General features: G+C 41.7%; 2 protein-coding genes across 2 annotated transcripts in view; one reads left to right on the top strand and one right to left on the bottom strand.

Moving 5' to 3' along the window:
• BPHL (biphenyl hydrolase like) overlaps positions 1 to 11,839 on the top strand; it is a 27,991-nt gene extending 16,152 nt beyond the window's left edge. The window contains exons 4-7 of the mRNA XM_050940249.1: positions 3,672 to 3,825; positions 6,296 to 6,427; positions 8,669 to 8,792; positions 11,267 to 11,839. Of these exons, the coding sequence (XP_050796206.1) occupies positions 3,672 to 3,825; positions 6,296 to 6,427; positions 8,669 to 8,792; positions 11,267 to 11,354 (498 nt within the window). The 3' untranslated portion in view covers positions 11,355 to 11,839. The remainder of the gene's footprint in view (positions 1 to 3,671; positions 3,826 to 6,295; positions 6,428 to 8,668; positions 8,793 to 11,266) is intronic.
• The window catches only part of LOC127044866 (tubulin beta-1 chain-like), a 29,922-nt gene continuing 16,031 nt past the window's right edge, over positions 11,767 to 25,657 (bottom strand). Inside the window, exons 2-5 of the mRNA XM_050940103.1 lie at positions 14,864 to 14,972; positions 13,863 to 13,971; positions 13,463 to 13,573; positions 11,767 to 13,048 (exon numbers count right to left, since the gene is read on the bottom strand). Coding sequence (XP_050796060.1) covers positions 11,988 to 13,048; positions 13,463 to 13,573; positions 13,863 to 13,971; positions 14,864 to 14,920 — 1,338 coding nt within the window. The 5' untranslated portion in view covers positions 14,921 to 14,972 and the 3' untranslated portion in view covers positions 11,767 to 11,987. The remainder of the gene's footprint in view (positions 13,049 to 13,462; positions 13,574 to 13,862; positions 13,972 to 14,863; positions 14,973 to 25,657) is intronic.

A 25,657-nucleotide genomic window follows, 5' to 3' on the forward strand; every position in this document is an offset into this window, starting at 1 on the left:
CCACACAGAATATAATTTACACCCTTATTGTGAGTACAAAGAACATGACTCGTCTCTCTTTGTTCCTCCTGCTTTTTAAACCTAAGTTACAGAATCAAAGTGAAAAATGTTGTGTTGGTGTTTTGTTCTGTTTTTATAATGACTGTGCCAAATTAATGTTAAAGGAAAGTCTGACAATAAAGTGTTAACTACCATATTGGCAACTTGTGAATGGAATTCCTTATATTAAACTGTACAGAATCTGTGGCCATGTTAAGAATCCTGACAATGTAATATGTTCCAAAAATATCAGATAGGGTTTGGACAGCGAAGCTAATTATTTCTTTTAACAGCAGCAACTTTGCAGAACCATGGGAAATTGAAAATGCACCCTTCCTAAAGTGTGCTGAATGAGATTAGTTGAGCCAAAATAAGTCTGACAGGAAATACAGGAGAAATGTTTTTCCCTAGTCATGAAATCCAGCTGCCCCTTACTTTCCAGTATATGTAGATTAACATACAAAGCCAGTACCACTCTGGCCAACCAGAACAAAAATGCTATGATGAACAGGTGACCGGCTTCCAAATATGAAAGCTTGGAACTCCTCTTTTACCTGCTTCTCTTCAAACACTTGATGAATGCATGACAGAAAAAAAGATGCTGTCTTTAAAAGGAGTACATAATCAGAAGCTTTGTAGTCAATGTGATAGAAAGCAGGGCAGCATCCCATCCACATTTAATCAGTGCTAAAGTTAAGAGTATAATTGACTAGAGCTTTTGGCAACAGAAAACAGTGTAGCATATCTTCCGCTATTGAAGATTTTTATGTTTATAAGTACATATATTAAAGGATTATTGAAATCTCATGTATGAATAGGCTTGGAAGGATTTTTTTTTTATTAAATGTCAAACATTGATTTCACTTTATACAAACTGATGAAAAAAATTATCAATAGAAACTTATAGAGGCAAAGAAAAAATGCTGGTTGAGAACTTACTAGAGTTTGAATTAAGGCTGTTTACTTTGTATATTTTGACAAATTTGTGTTGTAATGGCTATGAAACTTTTTTGAATATCAACATCCACTGTCATTAAATAATTGTCTGACCCCGCTATAATTTCCCATACCTGGAAATTTAAATTGATAAAAATAAAAAATGCTTAAAATAAAAAATTATCCACTGAAATTATTTGAAAAAAATCAAATTCTGCCAAGCCTCCTTATGAAGCGTGGATTAACTTGTTTATACATTCTCACAAATACTGTATAATAGCACAGTAGCTAAAGAATCAGCCCTGGTAATGAAGAGTAGGATTTCCAGAATGTGTGTGTCCACATGGGGAGCTAGGTATATCAGTTTAAATTCTCATCTTAGCTTATAGCAGTATAACTTTCCTGTGTGGACAAGCCCTCAGAACTACTGGCTTTCTACAGACTGGTATTGACTACACTACAAATCCTTTGCCATATAGTTGTTTAACTATGCTGACAGAGCCCCCTTGTGGAGATGCAGTGTAAGCTAACAGACAGTTGTGCTGGCACAGCTACACCATCGCACCAAATGACATTAGCTATGCCAACAGCTGCATTCTTCTGCCAGCATAGTTGTGTCCAGCCTGGGGGTTTTTCAGGCATAGATTTGTTAGCGAGGGGGTGTGATATTTGTCCAGATTCCTAGCTGTTATAGTCAGGCTGGCAAAACTTTGTAGTGTAGACTAAATCTCTAGAATCTGTGTCTGTTAGACTTGGTTCATATTTTTTGAAATTTTCTTCTCAACTCACTGCTATAAGTTTTTCTTAATAAAATGAAAACTGAGATTCAGAAACAATATAACAGCTTAAGACAGATGTCAGTACTTTATATTACCATCTACCATCTGAATTAGATCCCTTTTTTAAATGAAAACCTCTTTATAAAACACTACTAGCAGAATTTAATATGGAAAAAGAACTTTTTAAGCCTGATTCATTACATCCTGCTCCAATGCCTACCACTACATCCAACAAAGACCAATGAGCACATTAGCATTGCATCTACAATTTTCAGCAGTGAGATTGTTAATATTGATATTTAAAACCTTCTGATACTTCAGTTTTAACATCCTATTGAGCCAAATAGGATTAGCTCACACATCTCTGAACTATGGTTTCAGGCTGACTGCAGACTCCCTTGTGTTGATTTACGTTTGACTCAAATGAAAGCTTATGCTATATAGCAACTTAATTGCAGATTGTTTTAATGTCATACCGTACATGGCCATACTACATATGGGACCCTGGACAGAGGTAATTGTAAGTGAAATGCAGCCATACTACAGGACCAGAGCCAGCACAAGATAGCCTACAGAAACAGGGAGCCAGAACTGGCTCCCCGATTGTCCCTACCACCCTCTCACCCTTCCCCTGCTGTTAGTGGATCTTGGTGCAGCAGAGAATGTGACCTAGAATCTACCCAGTCCTAGGGGGGAGTACACAGGATGAATTAAGGTATTTTTGGGATACAATCTTGCTCCCTTAGGAGAAGGCAGTCATTTCAACATAAAAACATTTTTAATTGAAACTCATCATGAAGCAGTATTTAAAGTATACTGCTATTTGAACTGTTCTTGGTTATTTCAGATCAAGTTTTCCAAGTGGCTTCAATCCAGCTTCACATTTAACACATGCCAGAACCTTGCCTCTAAGCACACAAAAAGGTGGATTTGTACCAAACTGCTTAGATATTGAAGTACTCAGATTTTGGGTGCACACAATTGCAGGAGCTAACTTGTGGTTACTTTTAAGAACTTGAACCCTCTAAGCCTAGTTTTCAGTGGTGAAATGCACCTCATAAAATCAGACCTTAGCTGTTTCAAGTTGGACACCCAAAATTTGAAGCATTCTAAATTAGTGGATGCTTTTAAAAAGTTTGGCCAGTGTAGGTAGCTCGCACAGACGTACTCTCTCTAAAACCCACAACAGATATTTAACAACAAGTGTCAGAAAGGCAGCTCTTGTTTTCCCAGATTTTGTTAACCTTTATATTTTTTAAGACTCTTTAGTAACTGCTTCTCAGGGCTTGTCTACACTTAAAATGCTACGGCGTAGACACTACCTATGCCAATCCCATTGGTATTGGTAATCCACCTCCCCGAGAGGCAGTAACGAAGTTGTTCTTCCCTCTGTCTACTGCTGTCTAAACTGGGGACTAGCTCAGTACAGCTACATCTCAGGTGCGTGGATTTTTCTCACCCAAGAGACGTACTATACCGATGTAAAAATCTTAGTGTAGACCAGGGTGCAGTCTCTTCTAAGATGCAGTCACCCACTGCCATACAGATTCTTCAGATTTACAAGAAGACAATCCAAGAACCTAGCAGCATCACATTTTTACTTTATATAGTTTAAGTACTGCCTGTTTTAATGTAAAATCTACTGTCAATATAATTAGCCTTTGCTTCATTAACTAGCCCAAACCATAGTAGGGGAAATATAATTTCTAGATATTTGAACTTGTCCCTAAGTCTTCCACCATTCAACAAAGGAGGCAGTATTTGTATTTTTAGTTGTGTGTGTTAGTTGTAATTTAACTAACCTTGAGATTTTGGTTGAAGTTATTAGTTTTCAAGAAACATTTGACTGTAGGTAGATACAACCGTTTAGTAATGAAGGCCCATGATTTTTACTGTAATTTTCTCACACCAATCAAGGCACTGAAGTTTAAGAACTTCTCTATGCTGGGATGGAGTGATGGTGGGATTACAGCTCTGATAGCAGCTGCAAAATATCCAACCCTCATCCACAAGTTAGTTGTTTGGGGAGCAAATGCCGTTGTTACTCAAGAGGATCTGAAGCTTTACAATGGTAAGTATTAATTGCGTGAATGGAGAAACATCTGATGGCAAATAACTTAGTCTCTTCTTGTATCATACTATGGTCTCTTCAGTTATCTTTGTATTGATCCTTTAAAGTAATTACAAACATGTAACAAGTTAAACGAAATAATGCAGATCACAAAATTCCCTATTTTAGTAAATACAGGAATAGATTAAAAATTTTAGTGAGACATTCTCCCCCACCCCAGAAACAAACAAACAAAAAAAACCCACACAACTTAGGTGCAATCAGACAGAATAAGGAAAAACTCTTTAGGAACAACAGCAAAACTTTTAAAAAGTGTGTAATATCTAGTACTCTAGCAGATAATGAGCAAGAACCCCCCCCCCACCCCACCCCTTCCCGAGGTCAGAAGACACAATCAGAAAATGACAAAGTTCATTTGTGTGCAGGAAAAAATGTCTCACCCATGTTTCCTTTCTCACTTTAATTCCCTTGAAATTCTTTGCTCTATTGACAAAAAACATTTTGTAAAGTAAAGACACCCCGGATTTCTGACTAACTGCAATTTTTCTAGCACAATAAAAAAGGCTGAAAAACCTAAAGAAATAAAAGAAAAAAAAGCTGATTTCAGTGACTTGAGAAATGTCAGGGGAAATTATTTCTTCTAGAAATTGCATATTGCTGTTTATTGAAAATTATTCATAATTTGCTTTGTATCCAAATGTGATGCGGTTCTGATTACTAAAGTCCAACGAGCAGACAGAGCCTAGTTTAGAATCAAGGGCACATTTCTCTAGGTATATAGAAAAATCTCTTCCTACTAATACAGCTATGGTTATTTTTGGAAAAAAGGAGTTAGGTTGTCAAAAAATGTTGAAAAGAAAAGGCTGTACAGAGTTTGTTTGCCTTAAGCAAAGAGCTCACATGAATAAGTACTTCTCAGATAATAAGTTCTACATTTCATTTGAAAGTCAAATACCTATTTACAATTACCGTTAATGAAGCTACTGCCATTTTGTTGAAAAGGGACATCATTTGTCATAGTGGTAGTAAGAGAGCAGTGAAGGGACTATATCAGAACAAAGCGTTTGTGCACCAATATGAAGCCTTGTGTTTCCAGTATGAAACATAGTTCTGATTATTTAGCCACTATTACAACTGCATAAATACTATTTCACTGTCTTTTACATGGTCTCTCATATTGTTGATCTCAAATCTGTGGGCTGAGTCCTGCACCACTGAATTCAATGGTGGTATTATGATAGATTTAACTAGTGCAGGATGAGACCATTTGGCACTCCTCTGCAAAATAGCTAATGGCACCAGTGAGCTCAGAAATGCTGCCACCCCTCCTTTTTTTTTTAAACATAAAAAAAGAAGCGTGAAGGGGTGGACAAGGGTTATCTGGTCTCCAGGCCTTCTCAACTTTTGGCTTCTTTACTAAGACTGCCAACCACAGCAGCAAATAAAATGGTAGATTTTGTGAAGGAAACATCTGTTCAGTAACGAGTGGACTGGGATGACCAATCTCATTTCCCATACAATCAGTGAACATCTTTTAGTCACTACAGCCTTGTAATTGGTCAAACAGGTTGTATTTCATATTATTTACTGAACTCTTTAGTCCTTCCCACGCTATCAGAAGCCATTTTAAGAGCTCTCTGTTAGCAATTGTCATTGCTGTCTGGTGACTCAGGAGCTTTCAGTTCTCTCTCCTTTTCTGTTGTGACAGCATGAGTCTTTGCTTCTGTAGTGCAAGACTGTAAGGTAGTTGTCACTCTTGGGGACATTTGCTTTGTGGGTATTATTGACAGCTGGAGATATACATTTCTAAACCTGTCAAACAGGTGAATAAAGTAGAATTCCAGATTATTTGTACAGCTTTGCATAAAATGCAGTGAGTCAGCAGGACTCCACTGAGTAGGCAGGTCCTGGATTTTCTCTAAGAATGTGGCAAATGTACCGTGATGTCAGCCTGCTGGAATGTCTTAGTAAAGACTTCCTGACATTGAACAGTGGTGAACAACTATCTGCCAGCTACAATCCAGAGGCCAGAGCAAAAAGCTGTCCTAGAGCAGGGCATTTATACCCTACTTTTTTTTTCCTATAAAAATAGATATAATTTGAACTTTGACTATGGATAAACACGCTTTCCCCCCCAACTCCACCCAAGAGACCGTACATGCTTTGGTGTCTCATGTTGCAAGCTCTCCTCCCTCCCTGTGCAGGGAGAGTGCACGTTTGTCCACCCATTGCAAGCACAGTAGCAACAATTAATTTGCAACTTGAACTCAGAAAGGATTCTGATACAGACATTGAAATTAAATTTGTTATTTCCCCCCCTCCAGAGATAGAGGTTTTTTAAAAAACTAACTGAATTTTGCATCTGAAATGTACATTTGTAAGTAGCTCTTAAAATGCACACTCGCATATTTATGTGGATGCTATTTGTTTATTGAAAAGGATTTAATGTATTCAATGCCATTTTACATAGCTATCAGAGATGTTTCAAAATGGAGTGAAAAGATCAGGAAACAAATGGAAGAAATGTATGGACATGAATATTTTGCAAAAACATGTGAGGCCTGGGTGGATGGAATATCTCAGTTTGCTGACAAGCCAGATGGTAAGATTCCTGCAATTGCAGCAGCAGCAAAGCTGCAGATAAAAATCTCTCAACATTGCTCTTAGTAGCCAACAAAGGAAGAACTAGATGCACACACCTCACAGTGTTATTAATCAGGGAGGACGAGGCCCTCTTCTAGCAGTTGAGATGTGAACACCAAGAGAGGAGAAACTGCAGAAAGCAGTTTCTCAACTGCTAGAACAAGGCCTCATCCTCCCCGATTGAACTAACCTTGTTATCTCCAGACTAATTCTGGCCTGCATATTTATACCTGCCTCTGGAAATTTCCATTACATGCATCTGATGAAGTGGGTATTCCCCCACGAAAGCTCATGCTCCAATAAGTATGTTAAGTCTATAGCGTGCCACAGGACTCTGTTGCTTTTTACAGATCCAGACTAACACGGCTACTCCTCTGATACTTTAGGTCATCTGTGCAAGGCAGTTAGCTACTTTTCTACTGAGAGCCAGATATGCATCAAGGTACCAGTGGATGAAATCAAGAAAAGGGACAAATACAAGTACTAGATTAACTCCAGTTTGAATGAAAGAAAATCATGCATGAACATGACTTAAGTAGAATAGCGAAAACTTGTACTCAAACACAGCCTGTTTCTTAACATCTCAAGACTATTTGCCATGAATAGGTAGGAAAGCTGATGGCACAAGCAACTCTAAAAAATAAATTATAAACTCACTGAGGATGGTAACATTTAAGGAGATGCTGCATGAGTGGCTTAAAGCTGCAAAACTGAAGAATGTTCCTGCAAAGCATACCAACTGTGCTAAGGGAGGAAGTACGATCTGGTGATTAAACAGAGGACAGTTGGGTCTATTTCCTGTTTGTGTAACCTTGGGCAAGCGACTTCACCTTTCTGTATTTGCTGTTCTGATGCTTAAACATTGAAAAACTGCTTTAAGATCCTTGGAATGAAAAGCACCAAGTGAAAACGATTACTGTGCAATAATTGAAAAAATAACGCAATAGGGGTGGGGAAGGAAGCATTATTTAAAACTAGCAATGAGGGATTTGAGAGCTGGGACAGCATGAGTATAGACACTTCAACTGGGTTCTAAGGCTGCTGATATCTGTGAGGAAAGCTTTGCAAATTGAAAGTAAATATTCATTTGATATTCTAGACCGTCTCAAACAAAAGTTTCTCCCCTCCTTGATTTACCCAGAAACTCACTCAAGAAAGCAGGAGACAAAGCCAAGAATGGAAAGCTGGCCAAAGAGTGCATAAATTGTATTGCTGTGTGGTAGCATAATGGGGGTGTGTGGAAAAGGGAAGCAGAATGCACATTATATTCATATTTACATTAAATCAAAGTACAGAAAAAACATTTGACTGGTTTGGTTAATTCTGTATTAGGTATACACCTATTACAAAGAGAAATGTCCATTATGAGTAGGTATTACTGTATATTTTTTAAATCTACAGTATAAAAATTGTCTGGTAACCTGCAGCTTGATAACCTAGAACAGGGATCAGCAACCTTAAGACATGTGGCTTGCCAGGGTAAGCACCCTGGTGGGCCAGTTTGTTTACCTGTCATGTCTGCAGGTTCGGCCGATCGCGGCTCCCACTGGCTGCGGTTCACTGTTCCAGGCCAATGGGAGCTGCGGGAAGCAGCATGGGCCGAGGGGAAGCGGTGACTAGCACATCCGCTATCCCCACTTGCCTGGAGTGGCAAACTGCAGCTAGTGGGAGCTGCGATTGGCCAAACCTGCAGAAGCAGCAGGTAAACCAGCCTGGCCCGCCAGGGTGCTTACCCTGGTGAGCCGTGTGCCAAAGGTTGCCAATCCCTGACTGAGAATAACCAACAGTAGCATAAAACATGAGATGGCAGACATCAGAGACTGAAGAGAGAAATTATAGCCAAGAAATCCATGCATGTCTAGTTACATGCAGTTAGAATGTTTAGAAAAGTGGGTGCCACAAACATTTCATGCACTGGCTTTGCTATGTATTGATGGCTCAATTAGTCAACAGCCCATCACACAGAAGTAAAAGTACATTATGTATTTCATCTTTGGGGAAAAAGATGCTTTTGTAGTGATGCTAGACAGCGCAAGTTTGGCACTTGCTTATCCCTCTGCGGTAGGGTGACTACATTGTACATGCCAATGGGTGCTAGTGGTAAGAGCTACAATAGAAGTTCCTAGTTTCTAACAATTTTTTCCATTTTAATCTTTCATATTTTAAAATAAAGAGCATAACCTTAACCCATGTTTTTCAGGTAACATTTGTCAACATTTACTGCCTCACATAAAGTGTCCAACATTTATAATACATGGTGGGAAAGACCCTTTGGTACCACAGTTTCACGCTGAATATCTTCACAAGCACATCAAAGAGTCACGGTGAGTCATATCTTCAGCACAGTTTTGAGGCACCTTTTGGGAAGGGAAGAAGTGAACACGCAATATGGAAATTGAAAATCTTTAGGCAGAATTTCTCAGACACTGATCGGGTTGTTTCTAAGCATCCCCAGAATGATACACTGAGAGCAGTGCAGACTACCCTTTTTACATTATACTTCTTTTTAAAAACAGTAGTAAGGAGCTAAAAGGATTAAAAGCTGGCTAACTGATAGGTCTCAAAATGTCTGAGAATGGGGAATCATCATTAAGCAAATGCATTTCTAGTGCATCCCACAGGGATTGGTTCTTGGCCCTATGCTATGAACATTTTTATCAATAACCTGGAAGAGAACAAAATTACTACTGATAAAGTTTGCAATGACACAAGGATCTGAGGAATGGTAAATAAAGAAGAGGATGGGTCACTGATGTAGAGCAGTCTGGGCACAAACAATACCTATTTTAATGTGGCTAAATGTAAAAAAGTGTACATCTAGGAACAAAAGGCAGGTCATACTTACAAGATGGGGACTCTATCCTGGAAAGCAGCCACTTTGAAAGAGAGTTGGGAGTGGATAATCAGCTGATAATGACCTCACAGTGTAACACCATGGCCAAAAGGACTAGTGCTATCCTTGGGTGTATAAATAGGAGAATCTTGAATAGGAACAGAGTATTTTACTTCTGTATTTGGCACTGGTGCAACTGCTCCTGGAATACTGTGTCCAGTTCTAGTACCCATAGTTCAAGAAGGATGTTGATAAATTGGAGGGTTCAAAGAGCCACAAGAATGATTAAACGATTAGAAAACATGCCTTATAGTGAAATTGTTTGATGAATAGACTCAAGGAGCTCAAAGAGAAGGTTAAGGGGTGAATTAATTACAGTCTAAGTACATATATAGAGAATAATATTTAATAGTGGGCTGTTCAATCTAGCAGAGAAAGGTACAACATGCTTCAATGTCCAGCCACTGGATCAAGACAAATTTAGACTGGAAATAGAGGTGTAAATTTAACAGTGAGGGTACTTAACCACTGGACTAGTGTTCCAGGGGTTATGATTCACTCTCTGTCACTAGCAATTTTTAAATCAGTACTGATTTTTTTTTTAATTTTTAATAAAAGGATATATGCTCAGGGAATTAATTTTAGGAAAGGTCTGTGGCCTGTGAGCTATACACTATGTTGCCTTCTCACTTTGGAATCTATTAATCTAAAAGTGAAACTGTGTAGTTAAGACCACTTACACCCATCTGAATTACTGCCACTGCACTCCTTGTGCCATATGATATCTAATAGCTATCCCCTTCAGCAGAGCTAACAGCAGCTAACAAAGCACTGAAATACTAGGGCTGGAGCAGGAAGCCAGTTATATCAAGTAGCACTGAATGCTAATGTCATAGCTGGTCTATCTACACATTTATTGAGATTTTACTACTGGGCACTGGTCTCATAATATACATGAAATTACAGTCAACTATTTTGGTCAAGTGCATCAGTATTTTTGGCATAATAAATAAACTGTACAGACTACAAGTATGTCCAAAGAGGTTACTCTGAACCCCTTTACCCAAAATCTTGTAGTGCTCACCTCATCCAGAAACTGTGGAAATGCATCCTCTTAGGAAGAGAATGAAAATCTGTATTCCACATGCTATCTGCGGTCAGTCAGCTAGAGCTCCATTTTATTACTATTTCCAACAGACAGTGCAGACTAGCAGTAGATAGGGTTAGGAAAACAGAAGCCATTTTTATGAAGCACAACAGGCAAATTCTATTTAGCTAGCTAGTTTAACCTCTGTCAAAATGAAAGCTAGAGCTTACTTTACATGCTTCCCTATTCATACAGGTTTGCTCAATTAGCAAAAATTTAGGAAATACCCAGCGCAACCCATTACTTAGCTGGCACACTTAGTGTCATGCTGCCCTCACCATGAATCTCCTCCATCCACTCCAGCATTGCTACTCTCTCCTCTGAAAAAGGGGATCACTTCAACTCATGACCATCACCTTGCTCTTTTCCCTGAAGGCAAGTACTGTACACTCTATTCCAGTGTTGCAACATCTCATGCTACCTCTGGAATGTTAACCCTGTACACCCGCTAGTGGAAACCAAGTATCTGGCTTCTGGCAAGTAGCTGACTTAGAGACAGTTTCCCCAGAGATTCACAATTACAGCTCATGTAACACATTTTACCCTGATCCAGCACCAATTTGTTTTCCCCTCCAAGATAGCATTTAGACTTGTAGGCACTAGTGGTAGACTGTCAAGGCATCAATTTTAAGAATAGTTCAGCTAATTATGAACATGGAGTCAGATTCTGACTTTATACCCAAGGAAATCTGAAGTGTTTAAAAAGAAAAAACTTCACAACACTTCAAATTTTGCACTCTGTTACCATGGTTATGCAGTGGCCCTGTGTGTTGTATATACTAGTATATGTTTAGAGTTTACATGACTCTCTTTCTTAGGTTGTTTCTGATGCCAGAAGGAAAGCACAATCTACATTTACGCTTTGCAGAGGAATTCAACAGATTAGTAGAAGATTTCCTACGATAGAGTTTAAAAAATTAAGTGTATGTAAAGTTCTCAGTATAGTTAATGATTATATTCCCCCTCTGTGGCCCATCCCCCAGTCATGTCACTGATTTTATTGGCAGTTTGAGTCTTCATTATAAGAAACTGAGAAAGGAAATTGTCTGCATTTATGCCAGTTAGAGGTAGATTAATTTCTTACTGTATCTCACTTGGTAAACAAGTAATCCACGGCAGAGATTAATTTGTTTGTAAAAAAAATTAACTAGTGAAGCAGCATTAAATCTGTCTTTGACTAGATCAAGATTGTTAAGTACTTGCTACATAACTCCATATCAAGAAGCATTGAATGTGAAGTTAAAGAGACTATATGGAAAAAAAAAAAGGTATGCTGAATGAGAAGTGGAGACCTATTTTAAAGAAACAAATCAGGAGACATTTTGAACACATGCCTTTATGTGTCTTAAACTTTAAGATCAATGCTGTCAATAAACTTGACTTGACAATTATTACATAGAGATCTTCGTTAAAGTTACATAATGCTGAAAGAGGATAATCAAGTACATGGCAAAAAAACATGCTTTATTTTATCACCATTATCAGAATTCATTCCAACCACATGCCTGCTTTAGTAGAGTTCCTCTGGTACCAACTGCCTTAAGCCTCATCCTCCTCTCCTTCCTCTTCAAATTCCCCCTGCTCATCAGCAGTGGCATCTTGGTATTGCTGATATTCTGAGACCAGGTCATTCATGTTGCTCTCTGCTTCAGTGAACTCCATCTCATCCATGCCCTCACCAGTGTACCAGTGCAAGAAAGCCTTACGCCGGAACATGGCCGTGAACTGCTCAGAGATTCTCTTGAACAGCTCCTGAATGGCTGTGCTGTTCCCAATGAAAGTGGCAGACATTTTGAGGCCACGGGGGGGAATGTCACAGACAGCCGTCTTGACATTATTGGGGATCCATTCGACAAAGTAGCTGCTGTTTTTGTTCTGGACATTGAGCATCTGCTCATCCACCTCCTTCATGGACATTCGGCCACGGAATATTGCTGCCACAGTCAGGTAGCGGCCATGGCGGGGATCACAGGCTGCCATCATGTTTTTAGAATCAAACATCTGCTGTGTTAGCTCTGGCACCGTCAGAGCCCGGTACTGCTGGCTTCCACGGCTAGTTAGAGGGGCAAACCCTGGCATGAAGAAATGCAGACGAGGGAAAGGCACCATATTGACTGCCAGCTTGCGGAGATCAGCATTCAGCTGTCCAGGAAACCTGAGGCAGGTTGTCACACCACTCATGGTAATGGAGACCAGGTGGTTGAGATCCCCATAGGTAGGGGTTGTGAGTTTCAGTGTGCGGAAGCAAATGTCATACAAGGCCTCATTGTCAATACAGTAGGTTTCATCTGTATTCTCCACCAACTGGTGGACAGAAAGGGTGGCATTGTAGGGTTCAACCACTGTGTCTGACACCTTCGGAGATGGCATTACACTGAAGGTGTTCATGATACGGTCTGGGTACTCCTCCCTAATTTTGCTGATGAGGAGAGTTCCCATCCCAGACCCTGTGCCACCACCTAGAGAATGGGTCAGCTGGAAACCCTGTAGACAGTCACAGCTTTCCGATTCTTTCCTTACCACATCCAGGACAGAGTCCACTAGCTCAGCTCCCTCTGTGTAGTGGCCTTTTGCCCAGTTGTTTCCAGCACCACTCTGACCTGGAAGGTGGAGTGGAAAGATGCTGATTTAATCACCAGAATATGAAGGAGCAGCTCTGTTTCACATACTGTTTAGTATATTGTGTGCAAGGCACAAACACTATTAAATCCTAATTTATGGACAAAGGGGAATAGTTTTACTAAGCTATATCAATTTACTACAGTTAACTGACTATTGTTTATACTGTGATTCCATTTATGTTTGGACTTTTCAAGTCCACCAGTTAAGAGCTAAATTATTCCATTTAAGTTTCATGCAAACAACCCCAAAACATGGAGGACACACTGAATGTATGCAGTAAAAAACAACAACATTAATGTAAGCAGTTCTACAGGGTTGTTTCAAATTCATTGTCTCAACACAGGAGCCAAAGCAGCTTTACAGCAGCTGCAGCTATACATAATGTTACATACCAAAGACAAAGTTGTCAGGTCTGAAGATTTGGCCAAATGGTCCAGATCGGACAGAGTCCATTGTACCAGGCTCCAAATCGACAAGGATTGCACGGGGTACATACTTATTACCTGTAAAAGGAACAAACACCAGTATAACAGACTTGCAGTCAGCAGGCTGCTTTGCCCTGAGCAGCTTCAACACAGCTCACTGGAAAGACTGCTGCAGTGACAGAAGGAAAAGAGTATTAAGTAAAGCCATCTTGGAAAGATTCAGAATCCTTAAACAAAGGGTCAATAGCAAATTCCTTTACAGTAGCTGTCCCAACTATAATGAACTGTACATCTATACACCTGACTTTTACTTTGGTTTACTTAGTGAAATTATGATGATTTGAAATAGTAAGTGGTGTATAGTTACCAGCAGCTTCATTGTAGTAAACGTTGATCCTTTCTAGCTGCAAGTCACTGTCGCCATGGTAGCTGCCAGTGGGGTCAATGCCATGCTCATCACTGATGACCTCCCAGAACTGAAATAGGGTTTTGAAAAGGGCAGTTAGTAATTGCATTAGGCTGTCAGGAGCAATCCAACATGCTGCCAGCATGCCTAGTGTAGTTCCATGGACCTAGCCCCTGCCAAGGGCCCTAACCAATAACTGCACCTTGATGAGACAAACACAGACAAGGCATTTACCCCCTGCCCCTGAAGCAGTTGAGAACTGGTAGAGCTACAATTATGATGATTAAGTGAGAAGGAATAGCAGGAAACTGCAGCATCAGACAGCAAACAAATGGCTAGATACATTAACCTAATTGTAACTCTTCCAGAACTGCTACCATAGGCTTTAAGAATTACAGTATCTCTAACCAATTGTAGTCTTCAAAGTGATTTAGCTTGCTTGACACTATAAAGGAGATTTCTCCCATTGGGAATCCAGTTAGATACTACAGGAAAGAACCCGCATAGATGTGACACCCCAGAAGCATCTCTGACGCTGCTCAAAGCACGGTTACCTCCCCGTGTAAAGGGGCGAGGCATCTGGCCTGCAGGGAGTTGTCTGCTGCATCAGTGAGGAAATGAGCGCCATTGTGAATTCAGAGCACGGCAACCATACGCTTCCTCCCCACCGCCCTGCCGGGCAAGACAATGCCCAATCTCCCCTTTAGTGCTATTATCTGGTATGGAGTGGAGGTGGAGTCTCAACGGGGAACTGAAAAAGGTGCTTTGATGCGCTGATTCAAAGGGGCCAGCTGAAAATTATTTTAGGTAAATATTTAGTTGTTCCCAAACCTCCAGCAGCACCGCCACTTAGTGACCTCGCCTTTACACCGCAGCAGCATCCGTCCAACCCCCGCGTGCTGCTGCTGCCCCCTCCCAGCCACAGGGCGAGGGACACAACCAGCGGGGGCCCCGCTCTTTACCTTGGCTCCGATCTGGTTCCCGCACTGGCCAGCCTGGATGTGCACGATCTCACGCATGGCGCCCGAGTCACACGGCAACAAACACCTTCTGCCCCCGGCTGGTTGCTGCTTCCAGACTTGTTACTGTTACGGCACCTGCAGCAAGGAGCTCTGAACCGCGTGCGCCACCCCCACCCCAGCTCCTCCATTTATAGAGGGGGCTGCTGGCCCCGCCCCTCGCGCCACGGAGCCCCGCCCCCTCCAGTCGCGCTCCCGCTCCCCGCAGCCCTTCTCAGGCGGGTGATGTAATGTCGGGGCGGGGCCTAGCAGTGCGCGGCGGGGGGCGGGGGGCTGCTGCATTGTCTGCCGCGCAGGGGGACCAGGAGGGCGCGCCCTGAGGGGGGCAGAGTGGGGAGCTGCAGCCTCAGCAGCAGGGAGGGGGCTTGTCACAGCGTGAGGGCAGCGAGCGTCTCCTGCTCCCCCAGCCCCGCAGGGCCCCTGTGCAGAGCAAGACTAGCGCTGTAGGAGCTGGGTGAGGAGCAGCGCCCTGCTCTCCCCCAGCCCTGGCTAAGTGCAGCGAGCGAGACAGCCCCACCCTCTGCACCCTCCACGATGAGTCCTGCGCATAACAGTCAAGAAGGATCCAGCTATATTCAAAAATTAGAACTGAAGGAGGAAAGATTTCCTTTCTGTAACAAGCTGTGCCAGCTAAGTGACATGCCTTATATGAGCTGAGTGCCTGTGTGTGTGTATGGAGACAAGGTGGGAGGGATGTAACATCGTTTACTGGACCAATTTCTGTTGATGAAAGAGACAAGCTTTCTAGTGCCACAGGGCTCTTAAGTATAATGTGTTAAAGGTAGAGGGGAGTGTGACACTGCAAGTAGGGTGAGCAGATGAGATGAAGAAAATATAGGCACCTATGGGGGGGAGGAGCATTTGGCTTTTTTTTTTGCTCCGTCGGCAGAGCGAAATATCCAGACAAATTGCATCCCGACCAAAGATCGGTCGGGACGCGGGACAAGCACCCAAATATTGGGACGTCTGGTCACCCTAACTGCAACCCATATTCATCGTGGTGATATTATTATGATATGATTATGATTATTTTATGCAAGATAAGTCATATGAGATGTCATTTGAAAGGTTAGGATTTACTGAATGTGATTATCTTATTTGTATTCATGTATCATTTTTGTTTCTGAAGTTAGGAATATTGACTATATATCTGTATTACAAATGTGTTTACACCTTTTACACCTACTAGGCAAAAGGATCTCAGTCTAGATCAGGGGTGGGCAAACTTTTTGGCCTTCCGTCCGCATCTGGATATGGAAATTGTGTGGTGGGCCATGAATGCCCAGTGGGGGAGGAGGACTCCATGGGGTATGGCACGGGGGGGGGGGGGCTCTACAGGGACGGTACCAGGAACTCCTAGGAGCCTTGCCGACATTGACACCAAGGCAGCTGTACCAGGCACTGCCATAGGTGGAGGCATCCTAGCTGGGACGAGTGTGGCCCCTGGGCGACTTTGAGGCTCTCAAGGTTGGGGCCGTAGGAGACGGAGTGGATTGGGTGCACTGCCGCCTGGGGGAGGTTGCCGTGAAGGGGCAGGGTTCCGATCCGAGAAACAGTGTGGTGAAGTCATGCCTGCACAGTGTGACTCTGCGTGCTAAAAGATGGTGCTCATCAAGAAAATTGTGAGTCAGGGCCTGGGGAGCGCTGGGTGGGAGGAGTAGGGCAAGCCCCCAACCCCAGTCCCCGGCGGGAACGCTGGGCAGACAAAATGGCGCAAGCCCCTGACCTCCATCCCCGGCACATCCCCGTAGTTTGCCCACCCCTTGTCTAGATGGCTGGCTGGGAAGGGCCCGTTCAGGTTGAGGGGCCATTAGAGAAAACAATAGGCCTCAGAAGAAACATGTCTCCTAACCGGGGCCTTCCTGAGGATGCTGCAGGCAGCCTTCAATACATGGCTGCTGTGACACTACAGGGACATGTGACCAGGTCACCTGGTACTGGTCTCCATCTTGGGATATCAGGTTTTTTTCCACTGACTGGTATGGGAACTAAGCTTTTAAACAAAGGGTTCCTGCCCTATGCAAAAGCTCTGTAAGGCAGGGGAGTGACATCCATGTGCTTCTTCACTGACTCCACACCCAAAGAGACTCCTAGAAACACCTGAGAAACAAAGACTGAGCTGGGGGAAGTGCTGGATCCAGGCTAAATGGGTTTTTAGTCTGTGAATGGAACATCTGCGGATTCTAAACTGTAAGCAAGTTTAAGAATCTGCAGCCTGCTTGTATCATCACTTACGGTGAGGATTTGCTATTCATATCCTATATATGTAGTAAATTAGGCTTACTTTGCATGTTTTGTTTATTTGCTAGATAATCTGCTATGATCTGTTTCCTATCACTTAAAATCTGTCTTTTGTAGTTAATAAACTTGTTTTTGCTTTTGTCTAAAACCAGTGGGTGGGAGTCATAACTCGAGACAGAAAGCTGTTGTATATTTCTGTCCACATTGAGAGAAGGGATGGATTTCATGAGCTGATGCTGTACAGTTTCCTGTGCAGTGCAAGACAGTATAACTTTAGGTTTATACTCTGGTAGGGGGGAGGGGAATGCCTGAGTAACTGGGAAGTTCCTTAGCTGAATCCCTCCCATGCAGAGCTGATCACCGCGTCCACATGTAACTACAGCAGGGTGTGTCCCTACCTGTATGTGTGCTGGTGAAAGTGTAAGCTGGTCCCAGCAGTACAGTGTAAGGGAGCCCAGGCTAGTGGGTTGGGGGTCTCAGTGGTACTGCAGTTCCAGGTGGCAGCTCCCGGGGAATACATCACAGAGATTATTAGGTAAATAAGAGTAATGCCCTTTGTTTCTTCTTTTGTATCACGACTAAACACTGCAGGATAGTGGGGGAGGAGGACTGGGACTGGGACTGGAAAGTCTTTATATCACCACATTCCTCTATTCACTACAATCTCCTAATTCAGAGGCAGGATAATGCCTTTGAATCACCCAATTGTTTGTCCTAAATTTTAATTTCAACTTTTCTTTTTCTTGTGCTTTTTATTAAGGAAGAGACTCTAAAAGCAGGTTATATGTGTGTGTGCGCGCGCACGCATTGGGGGATGGGGAGGGGGGGTGTTGTGTATTTTTGGACCAGAAAAATAAACCAGAATATTGATACCGTTTAATCCCTTGGGAAACATTTAAGGAACAGAAAACCTCCAACTTGCTGCATACTACTACATTCAGTCTAAAAATATTGATCTTGTTTCTTATCTGTACCTATGTAATGATTGACAGATTTTTCATTGATACAGCACTTTTCATACAAAAATTGACATGTTTTTATCAGCATTTTGTAGATGGGGAAATTGAAATCATGCAATGAACTTGCCCAATACCACACAATGAGCAAGTACTAGACTCAGAACTAGAACCCAGGTCTACTGACTCCCCATCTGGTACTCTAACGAGCAGTTCCCACACTCTCAAAGATATTTAGGTGCCCATTTTCATTTGAAATCACTGAAATCACGTAAATAACCTTTGAGGCTCTGGATTTAGACCTCTCTTGATCCTAATTAATTGAAGATATGTTGCAGCTAGGCCTTCTGTACTGGAATAGGTTTCTCATAATTTAAACTCACGGATCCATTGTCATCTGGAATTCTGCAGTCAGGCTCCCATTTCACATCCCATATATAATCTGTACACAGCATTGGGAACCACTGAACTTGGGTGATATGCTTAGCACTTGCTGCAACTGATCACATTTGTTTATATATGCATACATTTTAAAAGGAAAATTCAGGCATTTTGTGAACTCACAAGAAAGCTATCGCATCTCCCAGAATGGATGGCAAAGACCAGTAGGTCGAAAACATCAGTCTTAGGAACTCAAGTGCACACTGCTTTCCTGAATAAATTACTTAATCTATTATTGTTTATGCAAAATATAATCTTTCCAATTGTTAAATTGTGCTTTTTAGTGATTTATTGTTTCCTACCATAGCAAATTAATAAACTAAAGGCTTACATTGCTTTGAAAATAAAAAAAGCTATTACAAGAACAGGTAATTTGTTTAACGTAGAAATAATATAAATAGTTCAAGTTGCACTTAAAAAACAAACAATGTTGTTGATATGGAGTTGTGTAGAAATGACCTCATTTTGCATGGCCAGGTGATTGGGGAGGGATCAAGTGACCTAGATGTGGAGAAAGCCTTACAAGGGAATATGTTATACTGCCACTGCTACTGTTGAAAACTGCTGCATAGCAGTAGAGCATGTATTGCCCTTTTTTTTTTCTTCAATTGTTCCACCCACATCTGTTTCCAGTTCTTACATGATTAATGTTGGTTGATGCTTGCTTAGGTGAAAAGACCAGTTTTTCCTATTTCAGCCACAAGTAGGATGAATCTGCTTCTTGTTAATGGCAGCGCCAATAGCTGCCGAATCCTGCAGACATGAGGCCTTTGAATCATGGAGACTGACCACACACAAGAAAAGTAGAAATGCTAGCATGAGATTTGCTACCTGTGCTGTGGGATATAGAAGTGTAGAGCTGATCTGTGCTCAGAGGTGTCCCTGTGATGATGATACTTTAGCCCCCTGGGATATCAGGATTTCTCTCTTTGTATGTTAGCACTAGTTGGGGCACAACACAGATTCTATCCACAGTTAGCCCCCACCCAGCCAAGCATGTGCTCCTGTTCTAACCATATCACAGATCCTTCCCTACCTATCCCCTCACTCCTTGTGGAACTAAACCCACCAGAAGACATGGCTCAAGATTTGGGGAAATTTAAAGACCTGATAGGGAGCCTCAGATTTGTTTCAAGCACCCCAGAGATACTGACCCAATATTTCCTCCAACTGCTCTAAGAAACATGAAATGATTTTCAGTTTAATAAGTCTAAAATGAATGGTGCAGAAACCATCAAGACCACTTATAAAATTGATGACAGATTCACAATGCTGAAAGTAGTGCTTGGGGGAAAGGAAATAGGAATCTGGGGCTAGATGTGTTTGTAACTGTATCATCAGATTGATGGCCTGTTGGTCACAGTATCACTATATCAAGAGTAATGATCAAGTAACAAATGTAATAATTACAGAGCTGTCAGATGGGGCCAGTGAACAATAATGTGTTTTGTTTGTTTAAAACAATAATATAAAACGTGTTGTAAAGTAGCTGATTTCACTTCAAATCTTGTTCTGGTGTTTACACCTAAAGGAGGGAGCATTGCCTACTGGTTGGAGAATAAAACTGTGAGTCAAGACTTCTGAGTTTTGTCCTTGTCTCTGACACTGGCTTGCTCTGACCTTGGGTATATCACTTAGGCACAAATTTTCAAAAGTGGCCACTAATTTTGAGTCTGTCAATTTGCTCTAGTGGAGCTTCCTCCTTGCAAGTTGGGAATCTTCTAGGAGGCTCCTGGGCAGATCCTCAGCTGGTGTAAATTATCATGGATCTGCCCCGCAGTCTTTGCCACGCTATTATTATTATTACAACATTTGCAGTAGCAAAACATAGGTTATTATCAAGGGATTGCTCAGAGATCTTTGCATCAGCTTGAGAACCGACTTTTTGAATGCGGTTTTTGAATGCTGAAGCCTTTATACATTCAAGTTTGTATTATTAATTTTTCCTGATAATGTTCAATATATTTCTATGGTACTTAAAATACTGTGGTACTTAACAATATTGGTTTAACGATAAGCAACCTCTGCGATAGCTAATTTAATACCTGTGAATTCAGCATATTCTAATTGTGTGGTTACACCTACAGCTAGAGTGTTTGCTTTATGTTGCCAAGATAATGATCTTGGTCCTGTGAGGACTGGATGTTTATAAAAAAAAAAAATCTCTTTAAGGAGATATGATGCTGCAATGGTTAGCGCACGGAACTGTGAGTCAAGAAATCTTCATTATATTTCCAAATTGGCTAGACACTGGCTTTTGTAATCTTGAGCAGTCTTCTTATTGTAACCTTGTTTCACTTGTTCCTTCATATATATAAACTGAGGATAGTAGCCAGGCGTTTTAAAAATTTATTTAGATGCCTGAAAATGTGGCCTGATTTTCAAAAGTGCTTAGCCCCCAGCAGCATCCATAGTGGAACACTTTTTTAAATCGTTTAGGTATCTAAATATGGCTATAGCAGCCTAATTGTAAGCACCCGTTATTTTAAATCTTGGCCACAGACCGTGTTTAGAAAGAAAAATGTAATAGGGAATTACCACAGCTAACATAACATGAATGTTCAGGATTCTTGGCTATTACAAATAAAAAAAAAATCAGACCCAGATCCACAAAAACCTTGAAATCACTGGAAGTTAGGAGCCTAAATACCTTTGTGGATCTTGGCCAAAGCATCCAGTGTATACATTTTGTGGGTGTGCACACCCATACATGTCTGTCAATTGACACTCTGCCCACAATGCTGATGTTCAGTCTGGGAACACATTCAATTGAATTCCTTCTTCAGCAGTTTCCTAGGCAACCAACACAACCTCAGAAACAGTCTGCACAAGGAAGAAGCAAACCAAAACCCTTGTAACATTTTCATTCTTGTCAATAATTCCCCATAGTTTGAAAAGATTGCAAATATATGAGTATGGAAATTGCTGCAGCATAAACAAGGACCAAATATCTGGCCATGGTTTTAATCTCACTGGGGTACACATAGAAGACAGACTATATAACTCACTTGAGACTTTTCCTATTGGAATCCTCATGATTAGGGCCGTACCAAGTTCATGTCCATTTTGGTCAATTTCATGGTCACAGGATTTTAAAAATAGTACATTTCTTTTTTTCAGATATTTAAATCTGAAATTTCCCAGTGTTGTAATTTTAGGGGTCCTTACCCATAAAGGAGTTGGAGGTGGGGGGGTGGGCATTGCAAGGTTATTATAGGGAGCCCAGCTTTGAAGGCAGAGCTGCCACCAGCAGCAGCACAGCAGTAAGGATGGCATGTTATGGTATTGCCACCCTTACTTCCCTGTTCTGGTGGTAGGGTGCTGCTTTCAGAGCTGGGTGCCCAGCTAACAGCCGCCACTCTCCAGACACCCAGATCTGAAGGCAATACTGTGCCTCAGCCCCCCAAATAACCTTGTGACCCTCCTGCAACTCCCTTTTGGTTGGGACTCCTAATTTGAGAAATGTTGTTATCCCCCTGTGAAATCTGTATGGTATAGGGTAAGAACACACAAAAGACCAGTTTTCGTGGTCTGTGATGTGTTTTTCATGGCCATGAATTTGGTAGGGCCTCACTCATGATCAATCTATTTTTATTCGCTTTGTCTTTCACCTTTTATCCCATGGCTACCATTCTTCCAGCTGATGAAGGTTGCCTGAGATCACCTTTTGGACTTGCTGCAATTGAAGTACTGTATGGACTGTTGAGAAACACAAGACTGTTCCTCTCAGCAGGGAGCTGGGAAACTTGTGAAGGTGCTTTTACGTCATGTAATAAAAGTTCATACGAAGAATCAATATCCCTACCTCCTAATTACCTATCTAGGCACACAGTGGGCTGTAATCAGACACTACAGTTATGAGCAATGTATAGATCTATTAAATAAACTTCTTTGTTCATAACACCTTTGTGCTGAGACAGAGTTCAGGATCTATCAAACCTGTGTACTACCTGTATTTCTATGAGTTAGAAATCTGGACCATCTTACAGGCAGACTTGGAGCAGCTAGAGGAATTCCAATCTCACAGCGATCTGGCTTTCCTCCAGGCATTCATTATTGTAAAAGCTGTGTTGCATGCTCTTTGGCCATGTCACCCGGATAGACAAAAACACCTCAGCACACCGTGCTCTTTCCACTGATGCACAAAGGGGTGCATGCTTTTACCCTACCTGGTGCCAGCCCTGAGGCTACCCCTTGGATTTGTGGATTAACAGGATTGAGCCAGATCTGGTAATTTAGCTACACAATGCCTGCTGTGATGCCATCACTTGTGGTCACTCTGGCTAGGGCACCAGTCTTTCATACACTTTGTGTGTTTGATGCTGATTTGTTCGTAAGTAAAAAGGTGTGTGTGTGTGTGTACATGCGCGCGCGCGCACGCACACACACCATGCAGCACAACAATTTGTGGGGCATGGGGCAATGTTATTTCTACAAAGATCCACTTTCCTTTAATGGGAACAGCTGTCTTTGAATGAAACTCTTGTTTTTCCTGGACCCTGTGTCTCTCTTATCTATTTAGATTGTAAGCTCTTTGGGCAGGGACTGTTTCTCTTATTCTATATTTGTACAGTGCCTAGCACAATGGGCCTCTAGGCAGTACCGCAATAAACATCATAAACAGGAGCATCATTTCAGAAAAATTGAGGGTGGGGGTGGGGGGCGGAGTTATGTCAGCATCCCTGCGTCCACTTCCCTGCTGAACCCATGGCTGCTCATAGGTGGAGCAAGGTGGAAGGTGGTGTGCCAGTCCTATCCCAGGGTGCAAGGGGGGCAATCTGGGGATCATGTGTCTCAACCATGACTGGCCTGGGGCAGGATCAGGGCCTAGCTCACTCCACATTCACCTCTTGCCCAGGCCACTGCTGCTGCTTCCTGTCCAACCAGCAGGGAGAGGAGAGCAGCGCCAGAGGCTGCTCAAGAAAATCTGCCACTTAGGCAAAACTTCAGTGTGCTGACCTTTTCCTCAGAGGCCTAGGATGGCAGGTTTGGCCCAGCTGCCCCTCTGTCATGATAGAGAGGCAGCCGGGCCAAGTGTGCCACACTAGGCAGCTGCCCAAAAGTCTGGGGATCCGACTCAAGGCTGGGGAGGGGGGAAGCAACTGCCCTCCTACCACATAGCAAATGATGCCCCTGATGATAAATGCACATTATGCCATGAATATTGGACTCAGCAAATAACGATACTGATGGGGCGCTATCCAATAGATGAAAATGTATATGTTATTCCTGTGAGCAGTGCTCTTTTTGTATAAATATTAATAAGGTTCCAATAACAATATACATGAGATGCTGATACAGCTATTTCTAGCAGAACAAATGTATTATGTGTCAGCAACAGCAAGGTATGAATTGTAACAATCACCTGCCAGTCAGAGTTGCTCTTGTTCTTTAGTCTCAGTGCTTTATCTTGCAGTTAGATAGTTACTTGCAATTTGACTATAGATTGGGCAAACCCAAAGCCATATCTGTTGGCTTGAGAAGTTGGTTCTAACTTGTAATATAAGAACACAGCTATAAAAAGTACCATGTTGATTGGGTGACAAATTTCTTTTTTCCCAATAAACTTTCAGACATTGCTAATTATAAGGGATCTGGCAGGTAGAAATTACTGCTACACCCTGAGTTCAGAACCAAAGTAATGCCTTGGGGCAAAATTTCTCTGGTGTTCATCTAGTATTACTCTCAATTAAAATATTTTTGTGTTCTCTCCAGTAGAATCTTACATGAGTTCCCATTTTTATCACTGCCTTGCGGCTGCTTAATCCAAGCCTGCTTTACTGAGCATCATAATTACTCTACTGATATTTTTTTGCTATAATGTTTAGTTTCTTTAAAGTTTATGCTCAATCTTGATAACACTGGATAAGAGGATTTGTAATCCAGTAGATAGGATGCTGGACTGAGACTCAGGAGAAATGGGTATTTTCTTGGCTCTATCATTAATTTGCTGTGTGACCCGGCAAGTCATTTCACCTTTCAGTGCCTTGTTTCCCTTAAAGCTTTTGTCTGTCTTGTCTATTTAGTCTGAAGCTCTTAGGGCAGGGATTGGCTCTTACTATATGCATGTACAGTACCTAGTACAAGAGACATCTAGATGCCGCTGCAATACAGATAGTAAGTATAAAACAGAGATTATGCATTTAGCAAAGAAGCAAAACTTAACAGATCAATAAGCCAGAATTCCATTCTATGCAGGTCTTAGTTTGACTTTATTAACTCCACTTGGATCTTTTCATTATTAATTTTAGGGATAGGCAGTATATTGTGATTGTATAAATAGAAAAATGTGAGAACCTGCTTGAATCCAAAACAACACAAACATCCATGGGCACTCAGCAAAGATGGCATAGGTTGGTGGCTAAAACATCTGTCTCAGCTTTCAAAGTAAGTGTGTTCATAGTCCATTTGGGATGGAGTATTGTTAACACTTCCATCACTTCAAGTATAGATGAATTATGGCCAAAAGAAAAAATAATGCCTTTGACTAATCCAGGAAGCCAAGTGCAAAAACACAGTCTGGCCATAAAATGATGTAATATTGATAAATTGAGGTAAATTAGGAAAGGATTAGCTACTGCACAAAAGTGAAATATTAAATAAGAAGGACTAACTCAGTTCTCCTTTCCTTGAATTCAGAATCCCACTGTAACGATGCTGCCTTTGGTGGGACACAACTGAAAGTAGCAATTCAGGACAAATTGCTTAAAGCAGGGCAGTTACAGCCCAGTGCTGAGGTTCCTTTGCATACTAAGGCAAACCAAACCAGACAGACAGAGAGGACTTTGGTTTTACCCCACTAATTAACCTAAGTCACACAAGCAATTCCCTTAGACACTCCAGTTTCCCAGTATCACCACCAGTGCCACTCATTATGGGGATGAATGGTTACGAAAACCAATACCCCAGTAAAAGAAAAAATGTTCTCCCGATCACAAAGGACTAAGCCGCAGACCCAGATCAATATACAAGTTAGATTTTACCTACAAATCACCCTGTTGCCAGTCCTTTAGAATCTAATATCTAAAGGTTTATTCATAAAAGGAAAAAGATATAGATGAGAGCTAGAATTGGTTAAATGGAATCAATTACATACAGT

The sequence above is a fragment of the Gopherus flavomarginatus genome, chromosome 2 (genome assembly GCF_025201925.1).
Source record: "Gopherus flavomarginatus isolate rGopFla2 chromosome 2, rGopFla2.mat.asm, whole genome shotgun sequence".
Lineage (NCBI taxonomy): Eukaryota > Metazoa > Chordata > Testudines > Testudinidae > Gopherus > Gopherus flavomarginatus.